Source organism: Cladosporium halotolerans (assembly GCF_011745625.1).
Source record: "Cladosporium halotolerans strain TM138-S3 chromosome Unknown Sca31, whole genome shotgun sequence".
Lineage (NCBI taxonomy): Eukaryota > Fungi > Ascomycota > Dothideomycetes > Cladosporiales > Cladosporiaceae > Cladosporium > Cladosporium halotolerans.
Window position 1 is genome coordinate 112,444 of NW_027191482.1, and position 16,699 is coordinate 129,142.

The window sequence follows — 16,699 nt, forward strand, 5'->3', positions numbered from 1 at the left end:
GCTGCTGGCGGTCCGGTCTCAGTAGCAACAGACGCGGCCTGCCAGTGCTCTGGAGTAATCACAGCGTCTCACTGATCTGCATGCTATCCTACACTCGCGGGTGTATCTATGTTGCTCTCGAAAACAAGCTTCCCTCTGAGAACCATCATCAACTTCCCGTCGTTACAGACTCCAACGGCACGGTCGGCCTCAATCGCCTCATCTACCTTTTCCGCTCGAGGAAAGGGTTTGCGGCTTGCTTCTTCCTGCGAACGGGCGCAGGCGGTGGGACAGCGGGCGCTCTCTTCGTCGTGCCTTCTCCGCGCTCCCGGGTGTCTGCCTTCTCCTTGTCAGAAAGGGGTGTTTCACCCCGAGACACTGTCCCATCCAGCTGCGCGGGCATCTTCGCTGAGGGCACAGCAGGATCCGCGTCGGCCATCTCGACATCTTCGCTGGGCTTCGACGGCTCCACGCGCGGTCGCACTGCGCCGTCGCTGCCGCTCTCTGACGCGGGCCGCTTCTTGTTGTTTGCAATGCGATCTTGGAACCGGTAGGTCACCCCTTCCATCTTGGTACTTTCAGAACCTTCGTGTTGCACAGCGAGCGGCGAAGGCCTCGTGGCGTGTGTCTCACTCGACGCGCCGTTCTGTGCGGGCGAGTGACGTGACGGCGGCTCGGACGGAGTCCGGCTCTGCTTTCCAACCTGCATCTGAGACTTGTGCGAGTCGATGTCCGCCATCGACTTTGTGTTCAAGTCACTGGCAGGGAACGCACTCGAAGGCTTCTGCAGCATGCCCAGAACATTGCCCGTCGTGTAGTTGTCCCTAGCTTGAGCATCCTCGACGAGCATTTTCCAGTACCGGCCGCGTACGAGCGACTCAGAGTTGCCGAGAACCCACAAACTCGACTTCGCTCTAGTCAGACCGACGTTCATACGCCTGATGTCCTGCAAGAAACCAATGCCACCTGCCGGTGAAGCACGCACGCAGGAGAAGATGATGATTTCGCTCTCACGGCCTTGGTAGGCATCAGTAGTGTTGAACTCAACGACATCTTCCACATCGTTACCGAATCTTGACGCGAATCGGTCCTTCAGCGCTCTAAGCTGTGACTTGTACGGTGTGATGATACCAACGCGTCCTGTGAAATCGTAACCCTTGAAGTCGGTTCTCAACCTTGAGTACAGTGCCATGGCGACATCAATCTCTGCCAAGTTGATGAGGGAGTGACCCTTGGGTGCGGCAGAATGTTGACCCTTAACATCGAAGAAGCGATACGGTGCCAGAAGCGCGCTCTTGTGCCAGGGTTGCACCCGCAGACCTGCCATGCCTTCTCCATCCTTGAGCAAGCCATCGTAGAACGTCCTGCTCGGGAAAAGACTGATATCAGGGTGCATGCGGTATTGGGTGTCAAGCAAATGCACCTCATTGGCAAAGTTGTTCTGCATGCGGACGAACAAGCTCTGTTCGTACTGGAACCGAGCAGCCTCCTTGGAAAACACCGTGGGTGGCAGTTGCTTAGGATCTCCGACCATGATGCACTTCACGCAGCCGTATTTCAGAGGGATGAGGGAACTCATTTCAACACACTGCGCTGCTTCGTCGATGATGACCGTTTCGAATTCAATGTTCAGGCTCTGGAACATGTCGTGACCGGAACCGCTGAGAGTAGCGCAGATGACGTGAGCGTTGTCCAGCACAGCCTGTTGAGCTTTCTTGCGATTCAACTCGTTCTCACGTCCAGCCTGCCTCTCTTGATCCTTCGAATTATCAATGCGGATACCAAGGTCGTTCTTCTTTCGGCGGACTGCGACGATGGCATTGTCGAGTTCGGAGCGCTCATTGCCCTTGACCTCGCCGCTGTCACGCTTGGAGTAGAGATCTCTCAGCTCAGCAGAGACCTTCTCGTGCTCCTTGTAGAGCTCGGCATTCTTTTGGCGCATGTTTTGATCTTTGTCAGAATTGCCGAGGTGCTTCGAAACGAGTTCTTCCATGGTGACGTCGCGGACCTGGGCATTGATCGCGTCACTACGACCAATACGGACAACATTCAACGGGTAATTCTTGCCGTTCTTCGTCTTGACGCCAGCCTTGAGACGCATCACCAATTCGTCGACAGCGGCATTACTGGGCGCGCAGACAAGTAGCTTACGTGAAGCACCGCCGATGTCTCCATTACGCTGACCGGGCACGGCAATCCTGGTTGTTCCGGCCGATGAGCCTAGCGTACTCGACAGCAGGCCACCAACGATCGCGACGATAGTCTTCGTTTTGCCAGAGCCGGGAGGTCCCTGGATGAGCGAGAAACCCTCATTATCAAGCGCGGCATTGATTGCCTCCGATTGGGCGCGGTTCACGTTGTAGATGTCTTGAAGGTTGCCAATCTGCTTCTCGCTGTAGTTGATGCGAGGAGATGGCTTGGCTTTGATGATTTGGTTGCAGAGGTCGTAGTACTGCAAGCCCTGCAAGGCACCGTATTCACGCTCCAGCGGTGTGATTGACTGAATTTTCACACCGTGCACAAATACACCAGGTGTGAGTGAGGGACCAAGAGTACCACCAGTAAGCTGGTACACGATCTCGTTGTGAGCCTTCTGGCGCTTGACACGGTAGATCCTGGCAAGGCAGTGCGGTGCCTTCTCATCTTCGGCTGGCTTCTTGGACGTCGACAAAAGGACGATGTCACCCTCCTGAAGTTTCAGGTCCCTGTTGTCGACGTGGCTGACCGAGCTGCTGATCTCGATGAACTGATCAACATTACTACGATTGATGACTTTGATCTCGTATGGCTTCGATGACTCCTCCTCGCGTGCTTTTACCATGCCTTGCCACGCTTCAAGAGTGAGGAGCGGTTGGAACGTTTCCTGATAAGTCGTCGGGTCAAGGAACGAATCCGATAATTGACGGAACTGGTGTTCATTGGATCCTGGTGGATAGTCACCTTCGTGGAAGAATTCCCATCGGAGGATCACGCGGTGCAAGGGTCCGAGATCCGGGGCTAGACGTGCCCTCATGTCTTTCAGGGAGCGCTGCGTTCTCTGAATACGAGTTGGGCCCCTCTTTGCCTCAGCCTTCTGCCCAGTGACGCTATTAGGGTCGACGAATGCAGGGCCGCGGTGCACAGGCTTCTTCTCCTTGGTCTTGCTGCCAAAGAGTTCATTGTCCAGCTCATCGTCCGATTCGCTCTCCTCGTCCGAAGAGACCATCACGTTCTGGCCCTTAAGAGTATGATCTTTGCCCATGTCTCCCAGCCCAGACACACCGGAGCCAGCACCAATACCCTTCGCCTTGGCGAGTGCTGCAGCTTTGGCTCTATCCGCTTCCTCTTTCGCTTGTTTCCGCTTGGCCAGAAAGTCATTTTGCGAGTCACGGGTCGGTGTAGGGCGGACGGTGGTGGCCCCAACGGCTTTCTTCCCAGCCAATTCCTGGCGCTTCTTCCATTGATCAGCAGTGACAGAAGCAGAAGCATTGAGCTTCTTCACTTCCGCTGCAGTCGGCGCAGATGACAGCTTGCTCTTTGCAGCCGATTTGCCCCAGGCATCCAAGTCAATCGCACCGGGCCTCTTCGCTTTGGTGGGCTCGATTGGAGTAGAAGATCTGCTGCTATCCCTACTGTCCCTGCCAGAGGCCCATTTCTGCAACGAGCTCTGCTTGAGAGGCTGCTGGGGAGCATCAACGTCGACAATCTCTGGGCCGCTTGCAGTGCCCAAGTGTTTCTCAAACGCCCTGGAGATCTTGGCTTTCTGGTTCATGCTGAGCTTCGTTTTAGTCCTGTTGTTGATGACATTGTCAAGACTCTGCGCCGCATCCTCTGCGATCTCGATGCCCACCTCCTCCAGGCGAAGTAACATCTTGGTCGTAAGATTGACGGCCTTGTCAACCAAGTAGTCATCACGTAAGCGAAGCCATTTTGTAATACTGGTAAAGGTAGACTTTGGCCAGCCCAGAAGCCTCTTGTCGCTCTCCTGGGAATCGGTGTTGAGTGTCGTCTTGAGGGTGTTGGCGATAACCGAAAATTGGTCGAAAGCGAAGTCGGCGAAGTCCATAGTCTCACGACAGAAGTCTTGCATGAGCTCCTTTTCGTACCCAAGGTTGCTCCAAGGTTCCGTCTGTTCGAAGATCACGTTGAGGGTCATCCAGGTGAGTTGCCAGAAAGACTCGAGGGCACGAAGGTCGCGATCCTCCAGAGTCCTGCCGGACCTCAGGATACCGTCGGAGCTGTCGCAAAGACAGCTGTACAAGTCGCTGCAGATTTTGAGAGTCCTCATGCTAGGTGTGAATGCCTTCGCTCTGGCGATGGCCCTCACTGCGGAGATAATACCCTGAAGTGTGGTGCTTGGGGCGAGCTTCAGGACATGCATTAGACTGTCACGCCTGCCGTCCTCACCGCTTAGAGTCTTTAGCAAGTTCATGGCGGGATGTTGCAGACGATCATCGCCGTTGAACAGCAAAGAAAGAATGCCATTAGCACCCTCCTGTTCGCGGTACATTTCGACGAGTTGATCGGGGCTGAACGCCTGCAAACGGTCAAGAAAGTCGTCCGCTGTCATGGTAATGACTCGATTCAGAGCCAGGTTCCAGTCTTGGGCTTGCCTCGGTGCAGCTTGTACCTGACGCGAGGCAAAGGTCTCCAAGGGCAGCAAACCTTGGATGCCGGAGAGAATGGCGGTGGGAAGAGCGGCGTGTCCTGGCTGTACGGCCCGCATAGTCATTCTCCAGGTATCGAGACTCGATATACCTAGCTCATGATCCAGGCCTTTCTGCAGTAGGATGTGCGATCGGTCTGCATGCAAACTCTGCACATCAATGGCAAGGACGTCCTTGACAATCGCAAGGCAGAGTCCCAGCGTGATGTCGATTCGCATCTCATCTCTGTCTTCGATGCCTTCGAGCTCATGCATTATCAACTTGGTATGCTCCTTTGCAACAAGCTCCGCCATGTGTGTCAAAACCGGTCCCTCCTTGACATTCGTTTTAATGCTCCTCAAGGCTTCGAGCAGGCAGCGAAGTCCGTGACGCCACGTCGTACTACGGGTGTAGCGAGAGTACACATCGCTCTGACATCGCTTTATCAATTGATCGAGGAGAGCACGAACAGGCGGTACAAGATTTGTGGGCTTGATCGATTTGATGAACGGTGGCAGCCACGCCAATTTCTCATCAAGATTCAGAGGCTCTTTGTCATCGGTGATTCTCATCACCTTCTCAAGAGTTGGAGACTTGAAGAATTGCTCGACCATCTGTTGAGGAGTACACGCCCCAAACGCATCCCAAAAGTCGTTCGGGCTTAGCTCTAGCAAGAGTTTGAAACTTGCTGTGAGGTCATCGAAATGGTCACCATCAACTGCGAAGTGATCCAGCGCCGTAGTGTAGAGATTGACGTCCAGTGCACGAAGATGATTGGTGATGGTATCCTTGGTAAGCTTCTGAAGGATAATCTTCATCCCTGTCCAGAAAACAGGCAACAATTTGATATCAAGGAAAGCCACGTGCATACGCGGAAGTGCCTGATCCAGAGCCGGTTTGACGCCGTACTCAAACTCGGCTCCAGAAAGAGGGCGCTTGATGCCGCTGAAGTTCTTGATTGCCCAAGCCGAGCGATCTGCATTGCTGCTGAACAGGAAGAAAGCCATGCCGGGGGCGTAGTTGGGAAGCTTGATCTTCTTTTTGCTTTGAACCAGCTGAAATGGCTTGTCGAAATGTTGGCTCAGCGCATCTTCATCCTTGAGGAATGGCAAGCAATTCAGAGCTTCAAACAGCGCGTACATGCCTACGTCTCCGGCAGCAGCGATGTTACGCTGCTCCGGCGGAAGATCATGCAGCATCGCTTTGGCGGAGTCCAGACCTGCTCCAATCCGCTCGATATTCATTTCATCAAAGCGTCGCATGAATTGTTCAACCTCATCCGTATCGTATTCCGACTCGAGGCTCGTTTTCAGCTGACTGCGGCTGCGGTGGTAGACTCGAATGCAGATGTCGCATCGTATGAGCTGTTTGCGCAGGCTGTCCTTGAACTGCTGCTGGTATACCTGCGCCTCCCCGCCATCAAATGCCAAAATTGTACATGCATCCAGCACTCTTGATGTCCTGCTCTGCGCCTCTTCTACCTTTGACTGCCGGGTCTCCTCATCTTTGATCTCGCTGGAGGGTATGCCTTGAATGTCCTCATCATAGTAGAGTTCGCCATCGTCAGACCCGTGGCGCGGACAAAACCAGTGAACCTTTTCGTCCAAAGAGGTGATGTCTTGAATCTTTTGCACGAGCTCCGCCATCCTGATGCGGAGGGCGAGCCTCGCGTTGGCTCTGTGCTTGCTTGATGATACGGATCTAGTCGTTCGAGTGGTGTATTATGGGTAATGTCGAGATGATTTGTGAGAGGGTGTTGGTGGTGGGTGGAAGTGTTGGAAAGCGACAGGGGCGCAAGTCTTAAGCTGCTTTGCGCTGATCGCATGTGACTGTTAAGTCGCGATAATTCTAAGTGAAAGCGATCTGAAAATCAAGCTCTAACAGCATGTGATCATGGGTCAAGGTGTGTCCGGTCAAGCGAAGGAAGCTGTTGGCCAGGGAAGAACCGGCGAAAGGGTATCAAAAGTAGGCCAACCAGAACGCCAACCAATGCAGAGATTAACCACAGGCTTGACAGCCTTTGCGGGGTGTTGACGGGAGTTCAGCCTTGAGGGCGAATGCAGAGGGAGTCTGATCGTGATGTGAAGATGCAATTGAATGCTCAAAGCGCAGCCACTTCCGACGATCTCCCGCAACGCGACTTTCGCGCGTCCCCGCGTGCCTCAGGGTCTCCCGTACAGCTCTAGGCGTCATCAATTGTGCGTCAGCCTTGACTACCTTACAGCGTCGTGCAGCTTGGAATGCATTTATCTCAACTATGTGAAAAGGTTTAATGTCTTGACTGAGCTTGATCACGGCATTGCACGGATGCAATCAACATTCAGAGTCACCTTGCCTAACACAGAGAGTACTTATGGCCAGTATGTGAACAGGCAACAACTTGTGGCCTCACGTAGGTCACACACCAAGTCTCGAGGAGGCTGTGTAGCTTGTAAGAGGAGAAGAATCAAAGTAAGTGAGTGCAGGTACTCCAGAACCATGTCAGCAAGCCCACTCTATCTCTCTAAGTACCAACCAAAAGGACGCAGCACCGTCGAGAGATGCATGCGTTGTTATGAGATGCTGACATGTTCAGTGTGATGAGTCTCGACCGAGATGCACCAGATGCCAACGTATGACGCTCGATTGCGCGTATCCGTCTTCTGCAAGCTCTTCTCCGTACGAACAGGTGCCAATAGGACCGACGACAGTGTCAAGGAATCTAGCCGTTGATGTCGCTCAATCCAGCGTTCTCGAATTTCTTGGATTGGACGGCGGCATCTTACCTCCAGGCAAGCCCAACGACAGTATCCGCGCTCTCGATCACTTTCAAAATACTACATGCCATACGTTTGGTGGCGACATCTTGAGCCGGGTCATGCACGCCGTCGTGGGTGCCAACGTCTGGCAGTATCCGTATCTCATGCACATGGTGCTTGCCGTGTCCGCTGGTCACCAAAAACGCTTACTCGAATCCACTTCACAACGTAAAAGACTTCACGACCTGGGCTTGGCAGAAGCCACCCATTGGCATCACGGCCTGAAAATGTTTCAAGAAGAACTTGCACAAAGCCACCCCCCTCCTGGGCCAGAACGTTTTGATTTTGACGCGATGGTTGCTGCGATGTTCCTAACCATTGTGTTCACATTCTCAATGGACGATCAGCACGACATCGACGCGCTGAGCATGGACGACGACTCCTTCGTCGATAGCATCATCAACACCATGGCATCAACGGGCGGATTCCGCGCTCTTCAAGCCATTCGTGAGGCACCAAGCCACGGCTCAATATGGGTGCCAGTATTTTCTGCGGCCGATGATGATGCTGGGAGCTTCACGAACGGCCAAGATGGTATTGACGGGCTCCCGCCTGCGTTCGTTCAACTTTGCAATCTTGACCAGACTTCCTCGTCGCAGACCAATTCGTACCACGCGATTCTCCGCCATCTCACGCCATTACTTTCACTGAAGCCCGGTCAGCAAAACATGAACAAACTTTTCGCCTTTGGTGGAAGACTTCATGGCAAGTTCCGTCCTCTTCTCCTTCGAAAGGATCTACGAGCACTTTTACTCCTCTCATGGTGGCTGGCATTGTTGAGGCAGGTTGACGAATGGTGGGTGAGAAATTGGGCCAGGACGACATGCAGCAGCATTGTCACGTACCTATCCACTGCATCTGATCCAAAGGTACAGGCGCTACTTGTCTTTCCGGCTACATTTGGTACTGCGGACATCTCTTGGATATGGCATCTTGATGGCGATTAATATTATGTCTCGACAAATCTAGAATACACATCACCCAGAAACACTCTCGCCTTCTCTCTCCGACTTGCGCAAGGGAGACGCAGCTTTCGGAAGCCATCTGCCAGGATGCCAATACGTGAAAAGAAACACGGCCACCACGATCGGCGCGAACTCGAGGCATCCAAAGAACACCTCATGCGTTGAAAGATTCTGCAAAAGTCCTTCCGCAGTCTCCGCCAACCGGAAGCAGGTCCTCAGATACACTGCGAGAGTTGCGACCACGAGCGCCGCGACAAAGCTTCTGCTGATCGTCGTCGGACTCTTCCTAGCCTTGACCAAGGTCCAGAAAAGGACGACAAGGAACACTGCAAACGAGAATACCTGGAACGCAAGACCCGCAAGTAAGATGTTGTTCGGTGTCGTGGGATCCTCTTGATTGGAGTATGCGACGCCAACTAGAGCTGCGCCTGCAATTTGGATGATCGTTGCGGCGACGTCGCAGACAATGAAGATCCAGAGAATGAGCTTCGGTGGCATCGGCGCGTATTGTCTACCATAGACGTTGATCATGACCGAGACGAGAGAGTAAATCGCTGCTGAGAAGAAGACTGGCGCGACGACGATGAAGAAGTACTATTGCGTCTTAGCGACAGTGTATCAAAGTACTTCAGCGCATCGCATTGGCTTACCTGGATCACAAACCATATCACAGAGTATGGGTCTTGTTGACTGGAAAGTATTCGGAACGCATAGCCGACGATCTCCATGGCTGTCCCGATTACTACTGTGCTGAAGTACCACGTCCGATGGCGAATGAGCAAATACAGATGTGCTGCGAGTCCAATGACGAAAAGTATCACGCCCAGGAGTCCCACGGCAAGAGAAGGGGTGTATCTAGCACAGTGGTTAGTAATGAGAATATCTTTGTGATCTCGGGCCACACAAACCCGTAAATAATGATAGAAGCATCATTCGGACCCATTGGATTGGGAAAATTAGGGTCGACATAACCCTGCACAGGCGGTTGTGAAGCCATTGGCGAAGAATGAATGGGATCCCGTTTTGCTTGTGGTGTAGGAAGACTCTCGAACGAAGTTGGTGAATCCTGCCACGAAACACTCACAAACCCATCGATCAGGGCAACGTAGCCCTTTATGAGTACCACTACGGCAGATTCTAGGCTACCTGATTACTTCATAAGTCAGCAGAGGCGTTGAAGGCCCGTGCTCTCTATACGCACTTCCACATTGGGCTAGCGCAAACCTAACAAGCGAAGATCGCTTCTTGCGATCGACGTGGGAGCTGCAATCCTTTTCCTGCACCAAGGCGTATCGCTTCATGGGGCAATTAGCGTATGCACAGCCCTGTGAGGACGTGGGACTTTGGTTCAAGCAGGATGAATTTGTGGTAAAAAGTTGATCCGTCATCCAGGAGATTCACTCGTATGTCACCGGCAGTATGGTCCAGCGCCCCTAAACTCCTCTCCTGTTCCATGGAAGTCTTGTTTGGGCGCTCGAAGGATATTGCATTCCACATGGAGACCCCTTGAAGGTCTTTGGCTTTTCATCGAAAATCAGTAGCCTGTTGTCCTCTCCCTTGGACGATTCATATCTGGTCCCTGTCTAAAGAGCCTCAGAGCTTGTTATACTGGAGAAGAACAGAATACAAATTGATCTCGGATGCTCCATGGGGACCTGATAGAGCCCATTGACGTGACCTTAAGGTCTCGCGCAAAAGCATTTTAGCCCCTATGGGTACAAGCAGCGCCTTATGGAGGCTGTGCAGCCAGAACACTATCCACCATACGTGTCGCAGCTCCCAAGTAGTTGCTAGGCTCACACAGCTCCCGTAGCCTCTCGACGCTGACGACGCTCGTCACCTCAAGCTGCTTCTGTAGTGTCCCAAGTAGCGTCGTTTCGCCGCTCCCTTCGATAGTCTGCTTGCAGGCCTCATATACAATATCGTGGGCCCTCTGCCGTCCTACACTCTGCGCAAGCTCCATCATCACAGCCTCAGCGACAATCAACCCCCTGGTCGAGTCCAAGTTGCGCTTCATACTGTCCGTATTGACGACAAGCCCCGCCAGCGCAAAATCAGTCTGCGCCAAAGCACCAACAGCGACCACGAAAGACTCCGGCACTGCAACCCACTCAAGATGCCAGGGGCCAGTGGCCCGCTCGAAATCCGTGAGCATCGCATCAAGGCACAAGCTCGCATTCGACCGCAGGATCTTTGACGCTGCCAGAATGACTTCCGAGGAGATGGGGTTGCGCTTTTGCGGCATCGTCGAGCTGGCGCCGCGGTGAGGCACGAAAGGCTCGCTGACCTCGCTTACTTCGTTCGAAGACATGAAGATGAGGTCCGTCGCGATCTTGCCTAGCGTGCCTCCGACCAGCGCGAGGAAGTTGGTCGTTTCGGCTATGCCGTCTCGTGCTGCGTGCCAGGTGATGACTGGGTCGTGCAAGTCCAGCTCACGCGCAAGCGCGGCGCGGGCTTTCAGTCCGATGTCTGTGTCATTCCCGAGCGAGGCGAGTGTCCCTGCTGCTCCGCCAAATTGAACGAGTAGGCATCTCGGCTTGAGCTGTTCTAGGCGCTCAATGTGTCTTTGTACGCTGGAGAGGTAGACTGCACACTTATAGCCGAAAGTGACTGGTAATGCATGTTGTAGATGGGTGCGGCCGGCCATTTCAGTGTGACGGTGGGTCCCGCAGATCGTTTCGAGGGTGGAAGCTATTTTCTTAAGCTGTCTCTCGACTAGATCGAGGCCACTGCGTATCTGCAGCACAGTCGCAGTGTCCATGATGTCCTGCGTGGTTGCTCCCCAGTGCACATATCCGCCGGCATCGTCTCCGCAAGTTGCAGACAGCTGCTTCACGAGGGGTGCGATAGGATACCCGACGATTTCAGTTTCCCGTGACAGCTGCTCGTAATCCAGATGGAGGGAGGCACACAATGTGGTGATAGTGCTTGCAGCTTGCTTGGGGATGATTCCGACCTCAGCTTGGGCTCTTGCCAGAGCTGTCTCCACGTCGACGCATCGCTGTATGAATGCTTTGTCGTCGAAGATTGCTCGGATATTTTCAGTACCAAAGAGATTCTTGAACAGCAAAGAGTCAATTGCGCTGACGGGCATTTTCTCGGGACTGCCCTTGTGGTCGCCGGGACTAGCCTCTGGATGAATTCGCGACGGGGTTTGCTCTCGACGTATTGAACGAAATATGCTGCAGTGCACTTAATTGACCAAAACGATTCTCGATCAATGAAAATGAGCTCAAGTATTGTACACTGAGTTGTCATAGCCTAGCCTTCTGTCTTTGACGAAGTCGTTTACGAGAGTAGTGATCGCACAAACGACCTATGAGCTTCCGATGTCGGTTGAGCTTCGTACAGTCTCCACTTCTCGGACATACTACACACCACGGTGTGCAAAAAGTAGAAAATCGACAAGTACGAGATCCATCCCATCGGAGATGACAAGAATACCGTCAGAAAGCTTTCCGCTTTGTGGTCACAGCTAGGGTGACCTAATGATCACAAAAAATGTCTATCTGAAAAGACTAATGTACATGGCCATTAAGGGAAGAGACTCGTGATCTTCCTTCCACCATTAGGAAGCTTACACCTCAAGATCGCACCTGGATGCTCTCTCGAATCCACCCCAAAGTTCCAGTCCGGCTGGTAATAAAGCTGGTTGATGTTGAGATAGATGTACCCGTCGGCACCAACGCTGGCACCATCAGGCCAGAGAATGCGAGGGTCGCGGACGAACGGGTTCGTCTTGCCGTTGCCGCTAGGAGTCGAGTCGTAGAAGTAGACTGCGTTCGACTCCGGCATGAGCTGGTAGACCAGGCCGTTGTTGTCGCCTTCGAAGCCGTTGGCGTCGCCGCCCCGCTGGCCGTGGTCGCTGACGTTGCTGTGAGCATTGAGCTCGGCGGCTGGGTTGCTGTCGCGCTCGCGGAGGTTGGCGGTAGGGACGGAGTAGAGGCGTTTGGAGGTGAGAGGGGAGTAGTAAATTCTCTCGCCGTCGGGGGTGATTTGGATACCGTCAAGGCCCTCCAAGAGCCAGCGGCTTGGCCTGCCAACTTGCTCGAAGTAGAACGGGTGGCCGACGTAAGAGGGGACGTCGTTCTGTCCGCGCAGGACTGAACGGTCTTGGTCAAGTCGGCGCCAGCTCTCTCCGGTTCCAAGATCAACCATGATGAAGCCAAGGCGACCATCGTCGGAGCTGTCAACAAGGTAGGCAATACCTTTGCCGGAAGTGCCCGTCACATTAGGCCGCAGGTCAAACCGTAGATCGTTCAGGTAAGAACTAGGGTAGTGCACATTCGACGGGAAGGTGAAAGTCTGGTAGATGGTGTTGTTGGCCAGCGAGATGGCAACCAGTTTCGGTCCACCGGGCTGAGCATATGGCATGGACGGCTCGCCTTGTCCATTGTGGATCGTTGGACGGCCTGTGTCAATTGCCCACAAAGTCTCCGGTCTGCCAGTTGCATTGGACTCCGGAGTGACGTAGACTGCTTGCACTGAGATAAAAGCGCTGGAGTTGCCAGAGCCGAAGTCGATACCATTCCAGCTGGTGTTGAGCTGATCAACCGGAAGGTTGAGCTCAAGAGAGGGGTACGCTTCCTCTGCGGTTTGGTTCACGACAACACCAAGTGTGTAGCGGTAGTCGCCACGTGTGTACGTTGTGAAAATGCGCCCATCAGAGGCGGCTGCAATGCCAATGGGCCATTGATCATAATCTGCCGACTCCAATTAGAGACCGACGCCAGGTTTCAGCTTTCTGCGAATACCTACAGTAGTGCACTTCTTCGATCTCTGGTCCGTAGGTGCCGTTGTCGACGCGCAACCTTGTACCAGAGCTGTTCTGATAAGTCACTTGTGCTGTTGCACCAATGCCCAATGCAAGGGCCGCAATCGCAGAAAACAACATTGTGAGGGATGATTGTGTTGGATTGCGAGGGAGGAGACGCACGGCTGTTACTACCATTGCCTTATGTATGAGCTATTCGCCCACGCTGCTTTCGTCATGATGGCCGGCCGTCGACATGCCGCCAGGTCCGACATGGCTGCTAGCGGAACATCAATCCGGTGCCGAACCGTGTCCATCGCAGCAAAACGTCGATGGTAATTCCAGGGTTGAAGTCATTGATGCTGGAGTTGAGTGGAGATGATGGAGATGACGCAGTGATCGACATGATGTTGCGTTTGTCGTGGAGTTTGAAGTTCCGAGGATGAGCTCACATCATAACGGCACAACTTCCGGTACCGTTAATGAAGACGCGTCTCGCGGGTCAAGATTTATTGCATTGGATCGAGGGTGTAGCATTCACGCTCTTGTTGCTGCTCTCATCGTTCGACAGCCGACCTTTTTGGCGGAGCGCGGCTGCACGTGCAACATGACACACCGACGAGATCGGACAGAATGTGAGATGAATGATTCTCGAAACATTCGCGTTCACCTGAACAGACCGATACTGAGGTACGATGAAGAAGCACTTGCATGCCAACACATCAGATCTACCGTCCCAACGGCACAGTTGCCCTTTGACTCCTCGTCTCACCTTCTCCGCAAGAGGGCCAGTGCGAGTGCGAGCAACAGCCTCGGCCAGGAAGCTCAAGTGGACTTCACCTCCTCACTTGTCGAGAGGGAAGCTCGTCCGCTCGTGGGCAGCAACGTATCAGCTGCCTATGGGTCCTGTAAGCCCTAGAGCACTCATTGACAGGTAGGAGAGCATTTATATCGACAGTAACTGTTACTTTCCACTCTACATTCACAAGTACCGAGACAACTCACCAATCTGATCATTTTTCACGCACACCAAAGCCATACCTCGCCCGAGACTAACGTAGCCTCCCACCCTGAAAACTAACCACCATGCCCGGCCGCCTAACCGACAAAGTCGCCATCGTAACCGGCGCCTCCTCAGGCATCGGCCGCGCCATCAGCCTGCACTACGCCTCCGAAGGCGCCAAACTCGTCTGCGCCGACCTGCAACCCGCGCCCCTCGACTCCCCCAACGAACCCCCAACCCACGAACTCATCGCCTCCACCGGCGGCACCGCCATCTTCCACCCCACGGACGTCAGCGACGCAACCCAAGTCTCCCAGCTCGTCGCCACCGCCGCCGCGCACTACGGCCGCCTCGACATAATGGTCAACAACGCGGGCATCGGCGTCGCCGCGGCAGCCCCGATCTGGGACCTCGCGCTGGCAGACTGGGAGCGCATGCAGGCCGTCAACCTCTCCGGCGTCTTCCACGGGATCAAATTCGCCAGCGCGCAGATGCTGCGCCAGCCCCCGCACGCTTCCGGCGACCGCGGCTGGATCATCAACGCGGCTTCGATCCTGGGGCTCGCGGGCCAGAGCGGCGTGGCGGCGTACTGCGCTGCGAAGGGGGGCGTGGTGAATCTGACGCGGGCCGCGGCGCTGGACTGCGCGCCGCAGAGGATTCATGTCAATGCGTTTGCGCCGGGGTATACGGGGACGGCGATGACGGCGAATTTCTTTGGAGACGAGGGGACGAGGGGGCAGTTGGAGGGGATGCATCCGTTTAGGGGGTTGGGGGAGCCGGAAGATCTGGCGAGGGTTTGTGTGTTTTTGGCGAGCGAGGATGCGCGGTGGGTTACGGGGGTGAGTTCGTGCGGAGGGGTGGTGGGTGGATTGGTGGGAGTGAGAGCTGACTTGGTTGTAGGCTACGATTCCGGTCGATGGTGGGTTTATGGCGGGCAAGTTTTGAGCGGCGCGGAGGGTCTGAGAGTTTATCATCAATCGATCGATTACTGGACGCGAATGAGTGGCAGGGAGTTCATGACGAGCAATGTGACGAATCAATGCGTAAATCTCAGTGCCAGAACATTGCGAGGTCTAGTAGCTCTCACTTCCAAACATTCTTCGAATCGCGCCTTTTGGTGGTTTGCACACATCTTGACACTAGCAGCAAATCCGTAAGAGCTCTGGCGCAAATGGCAGCGAAGCATCGCAGCCTCGAATGGCTCAGAAAATCCGTGACATAGCATCAACCGTGTCATTGATAGTCTACAAGCTTGCGCTCGGCAGAATCGTCATGCCTCAACAATCCGCAGCGTTGTCGACGAATTGGCTCCTCGTCACTGACAGCAAAAGTGGAAAAACAGAACCCGAACTCCCGCCCCGTCCATCCTCTTCCAAAACCACCTACTGATCCCTCGCCTTGCGCCAGTTGCTCTCCTGCTCCATCTGAATATCGCCAATACTCTTGCTGACCTCCTCCAGAATCTCCGCCGCGCGCGCGTGGTACTCCGCCTGGGCGCGCACGAGCTCCGCCAAATTGCGCAGCGGCTCCGGGGTGTCGAGGACGTTGCGCATGATGCTCGACGCCTCGTCGACCTTCTCGACGAACTCATCCTCGGCCTTCTCGACGGCCGCGCGCTGCGCGTCCGTGTAGCTCTCCTCGTGGCGGCCGCCGGCGCCCGCGCGCGACTTGGCGGCGTCGAGCGCGAGGCGCGCGTTGTGCACGCCCGTGCGCGCGCGGTCGGCGCTCTTGAGCCCCTGGTTCAGCGTCGTGCTCCAGCCGGACAGGAAGCGCGACTGGATCTTCTCGTCCTGGTCCAGGCGCGCCTCGCCGTTCTTTTCCTGCGCGATGGCGTACTTCTCGAGCGCCTGCGAGAGGGGGTCGGGCTCGGTGGAGCCCTGCGGGGTCGCGGTGGCGATGTCCTGGGAGCCGGCGAGGGCGGCGCGCGCGATGGCGTGCGGGAAGGTCTTGGGCTGGGGTTTGGCGGAGGGAGGGGCTGTGAGGGCCGCTTGGGCTTCGGCGGCGTTTGAGGCTTTGGAGAGGAGGTTCACCTGTACACGTGGTTAGCATGAATCGCAAGCTGTTGTGGAGCCGAGATCGTCTAATGTGTACCTTATCGCTAATGCTCTTGCCCAAGTCCTGGAAGCTCTCCTTGACGTTAGGCGGGTAGTCGTAAGCCTCATTGGTGTACTGAGAAGTCGCGGCGAGCAGCTTCTGGTGGGTGGCCTTGAGGGCGTCGACGCGCACCTCGAGCTCGAGGTAGTCGTGGGGCAGCTCGGTCTTCTCGCCGACGCTGCCGGTCTGCTCCTTGATCCATTGTTGACTGCGGGCGGCGAAGGGCGAGACCTGCGAGGTGACCTGGTTGGTGAAGGCGCGGAACTTGTCCATGTTGAGGGTTGGTAGGGTGCCTGTGCTGGATGAGTAGGCGGCGGCTTCTTCTGCAGACATATACGGTGGGTGGGGGCTATTGAGGTGAGGTGAGCTCGGTGCTGCGCGAGGGAGGGTGTTGTTTCACAGGCAGCCAAGGGTCTGCTGGGAGTGACGATTGGGGGCACGGGCACGCGCGCACGCGGGCTGGGGGAGAGCAGCAAGCGCTT

At 54.9% G+C, this 16,699-nt stretch overlaps 7 protein-coding genes across 7 annotated transcripts; 2 read left to right on the top strand and 5 right to left on the bottom strand.

Annotated features, from left to right (window-relative positions):
- Nucleotides 1-202: 202 nt before the first annotated feature.
- On the bottom strand, nucleotides 203-6,250 carry WHR41_07137 (uncharacterized protein; the record flags this gene model as incomplete). The annotated part of the gene is made up of 1 exon (XM_069375742.1): nucleotides 203-6,250. One exon carries the CDS (start codon nucleotides 6,248-6,250, stop codon nucleotides 203-205), a length of 6,048 nt encoding a protein of 2,015 aa, XP_069226996.1.
- A 574-nt stretch (nucleotides 6,251-6,824) lies between these two features.
- Nucleotides 6,825-9,293, top strand: WHR41_07138 (uncharacterized protein). The gene is made up of 2 exons (XM_069375743.1): nucleotides 6,825-7,055; nucleotides 7,180-9,293. Exons 1-2 carry the CDS (start codon nucleotides 6,912-6,914, stop codon nucleotides 8,347-8,349), a joined length of 1,314 nt encoding a protein of 437 aa, XP_069226949.1. The 5' UTR covers nucleotides 6,825-6,911; the 3' UTR covers nucleotides 8,350-9,293.
- Nucleotides 8,380-9,364, bottom strand: WHR41_07139 (uncharacterized protein; the record flags this gene model as incomplete). The annotated part of the gene is made up of 3 exons (XM_069375744.1): nucleotides 8,380-8,961; nucleotides 9,018-9,222; nucleotides 9,276-9,364. 3 exons carry the CDS (start codon nucleotides 9,362-9,364, stop codon nucleotides 8,380-8,382), a joined length of 876 nt encoding a protein of 291 aa, XP_069226948.1.
- Nucleotides 9,365-10,096: 732 nt separating this feature from the next.
- Nucleotides 10,097-11,461, bottom strand: WHR41_07140 (uncharacterized protein; the record flags this gene model as incomplete). The annotated part of the gene is made up of 1 exon (XM_069375745.1): nucleotides 10,097-11,461. The coding sequence occupies one exon, from the start codon at nucleotides 11,459-11,461 to the stop codon at nucleotides 10,097-10,099; it is 1,365 nt and encodes a 454-aa protein (XP_069226917.1).
- Nucleotides 11,462-11,761: 300 nt separating this feature from the next.
- On the bottom strand, nucleotides 11,762-13,357 carry WHR41_07141 (uncharacterized protein). The gene is made up of 2 exons (XM_069375746.1): nucleotides 13,126-13,357; nucleotides 11,762-13,070 (listed from the first exon to the last, which is right to left on the bottom strand). The coding sequence occupies exons 1-2, from the start codon at nucleotides 13,316-13,318 to the stop codon at nucleotides 11,902-11,904; spliced, it is 1,362 nt and encodes a 453-aa protein (XP_069226918.1). The 5' UTR covers nucleotides 13,319-13,357; the 3' UTR covers nucleotides 11,762-11,901.
- An 849-nt stretch (nucleotides 13,358-14,206) lies between these two features.
- Nucleotides 14,207-15,068, top strand: WHR41_07142 (uncharacterized protein; the record flags this gene model as incomplete). Its single annotated transcript, XM_069375747.1, has 2 exons — nucleotides 14,207-14,962; nucleotides 15,024-15,068. The coding sequence occupies 2 exons, from the start codon at nucleotides 14,207-14,209 to the stop codon at nucleotides 15,066-15,068; spliced, it is 801 nt and encodes a 266-aa protein (XP_069226915.1).
- A 437-nt stretch (nucleotides 15,069-15,505) lies between these two features.
- On the bottom strand, nucleotides 15,506-16,659 carry WHR41_07143 (uncharacterized protein; the record flags this gene model as incomplete). The annotated part of the gene is made up of 2 exons (XM_069375748.1): nucleotides 16,215-16,659; nucleotides 15,506-16,153 (listed from the first exon to the last, which is right to left on the bottom strand). Exons 1-2 carry the CDS (start codon nucleotides 16,548-16,550, stop codon nucleotides 15,506-15,508), a joined length of 984 nt encoding a protein of 327 aa, XP_069226916.1. The 5' UTR covers nucleotides 16,551-16,659.
- Nucleotides 16,660-16,699: the final 40 nt, after the last annotated feature.

Excerpts from the sequence above, each read along its gene's own strand:
- WHR41_07138 (XM_069375743.1), top strand. The coding sequence starts at position 6,912 with ATGCAATCAACATTCAGAGTCACCTTGCCTAACACAGAGAGTACTTAT. Across the intron at positions 7,056-7,179 it reads GTAAGAGGAGAAGAATCAAA|TGTGATGAGTCTCGACCGAG; the intron begins GTAAGTGAGTGC and ends TGACATGTTCAG.
- WHR41_07141 (XM_069375746.1), bottom strand. The coding sequence starts at position 13,318 with ATGGTAGTAACAGCCGTGCGTCTCCTCCCTCGCAATCCAACACAATCA. Across the intron at positions 13,071-13,125 it reads GATCGAAGAAGTGCACTACT|ATTATGATCAATGGCCCATT; the intron begins GTAGGTATTCGC and ends TGGAGTCGGCAG.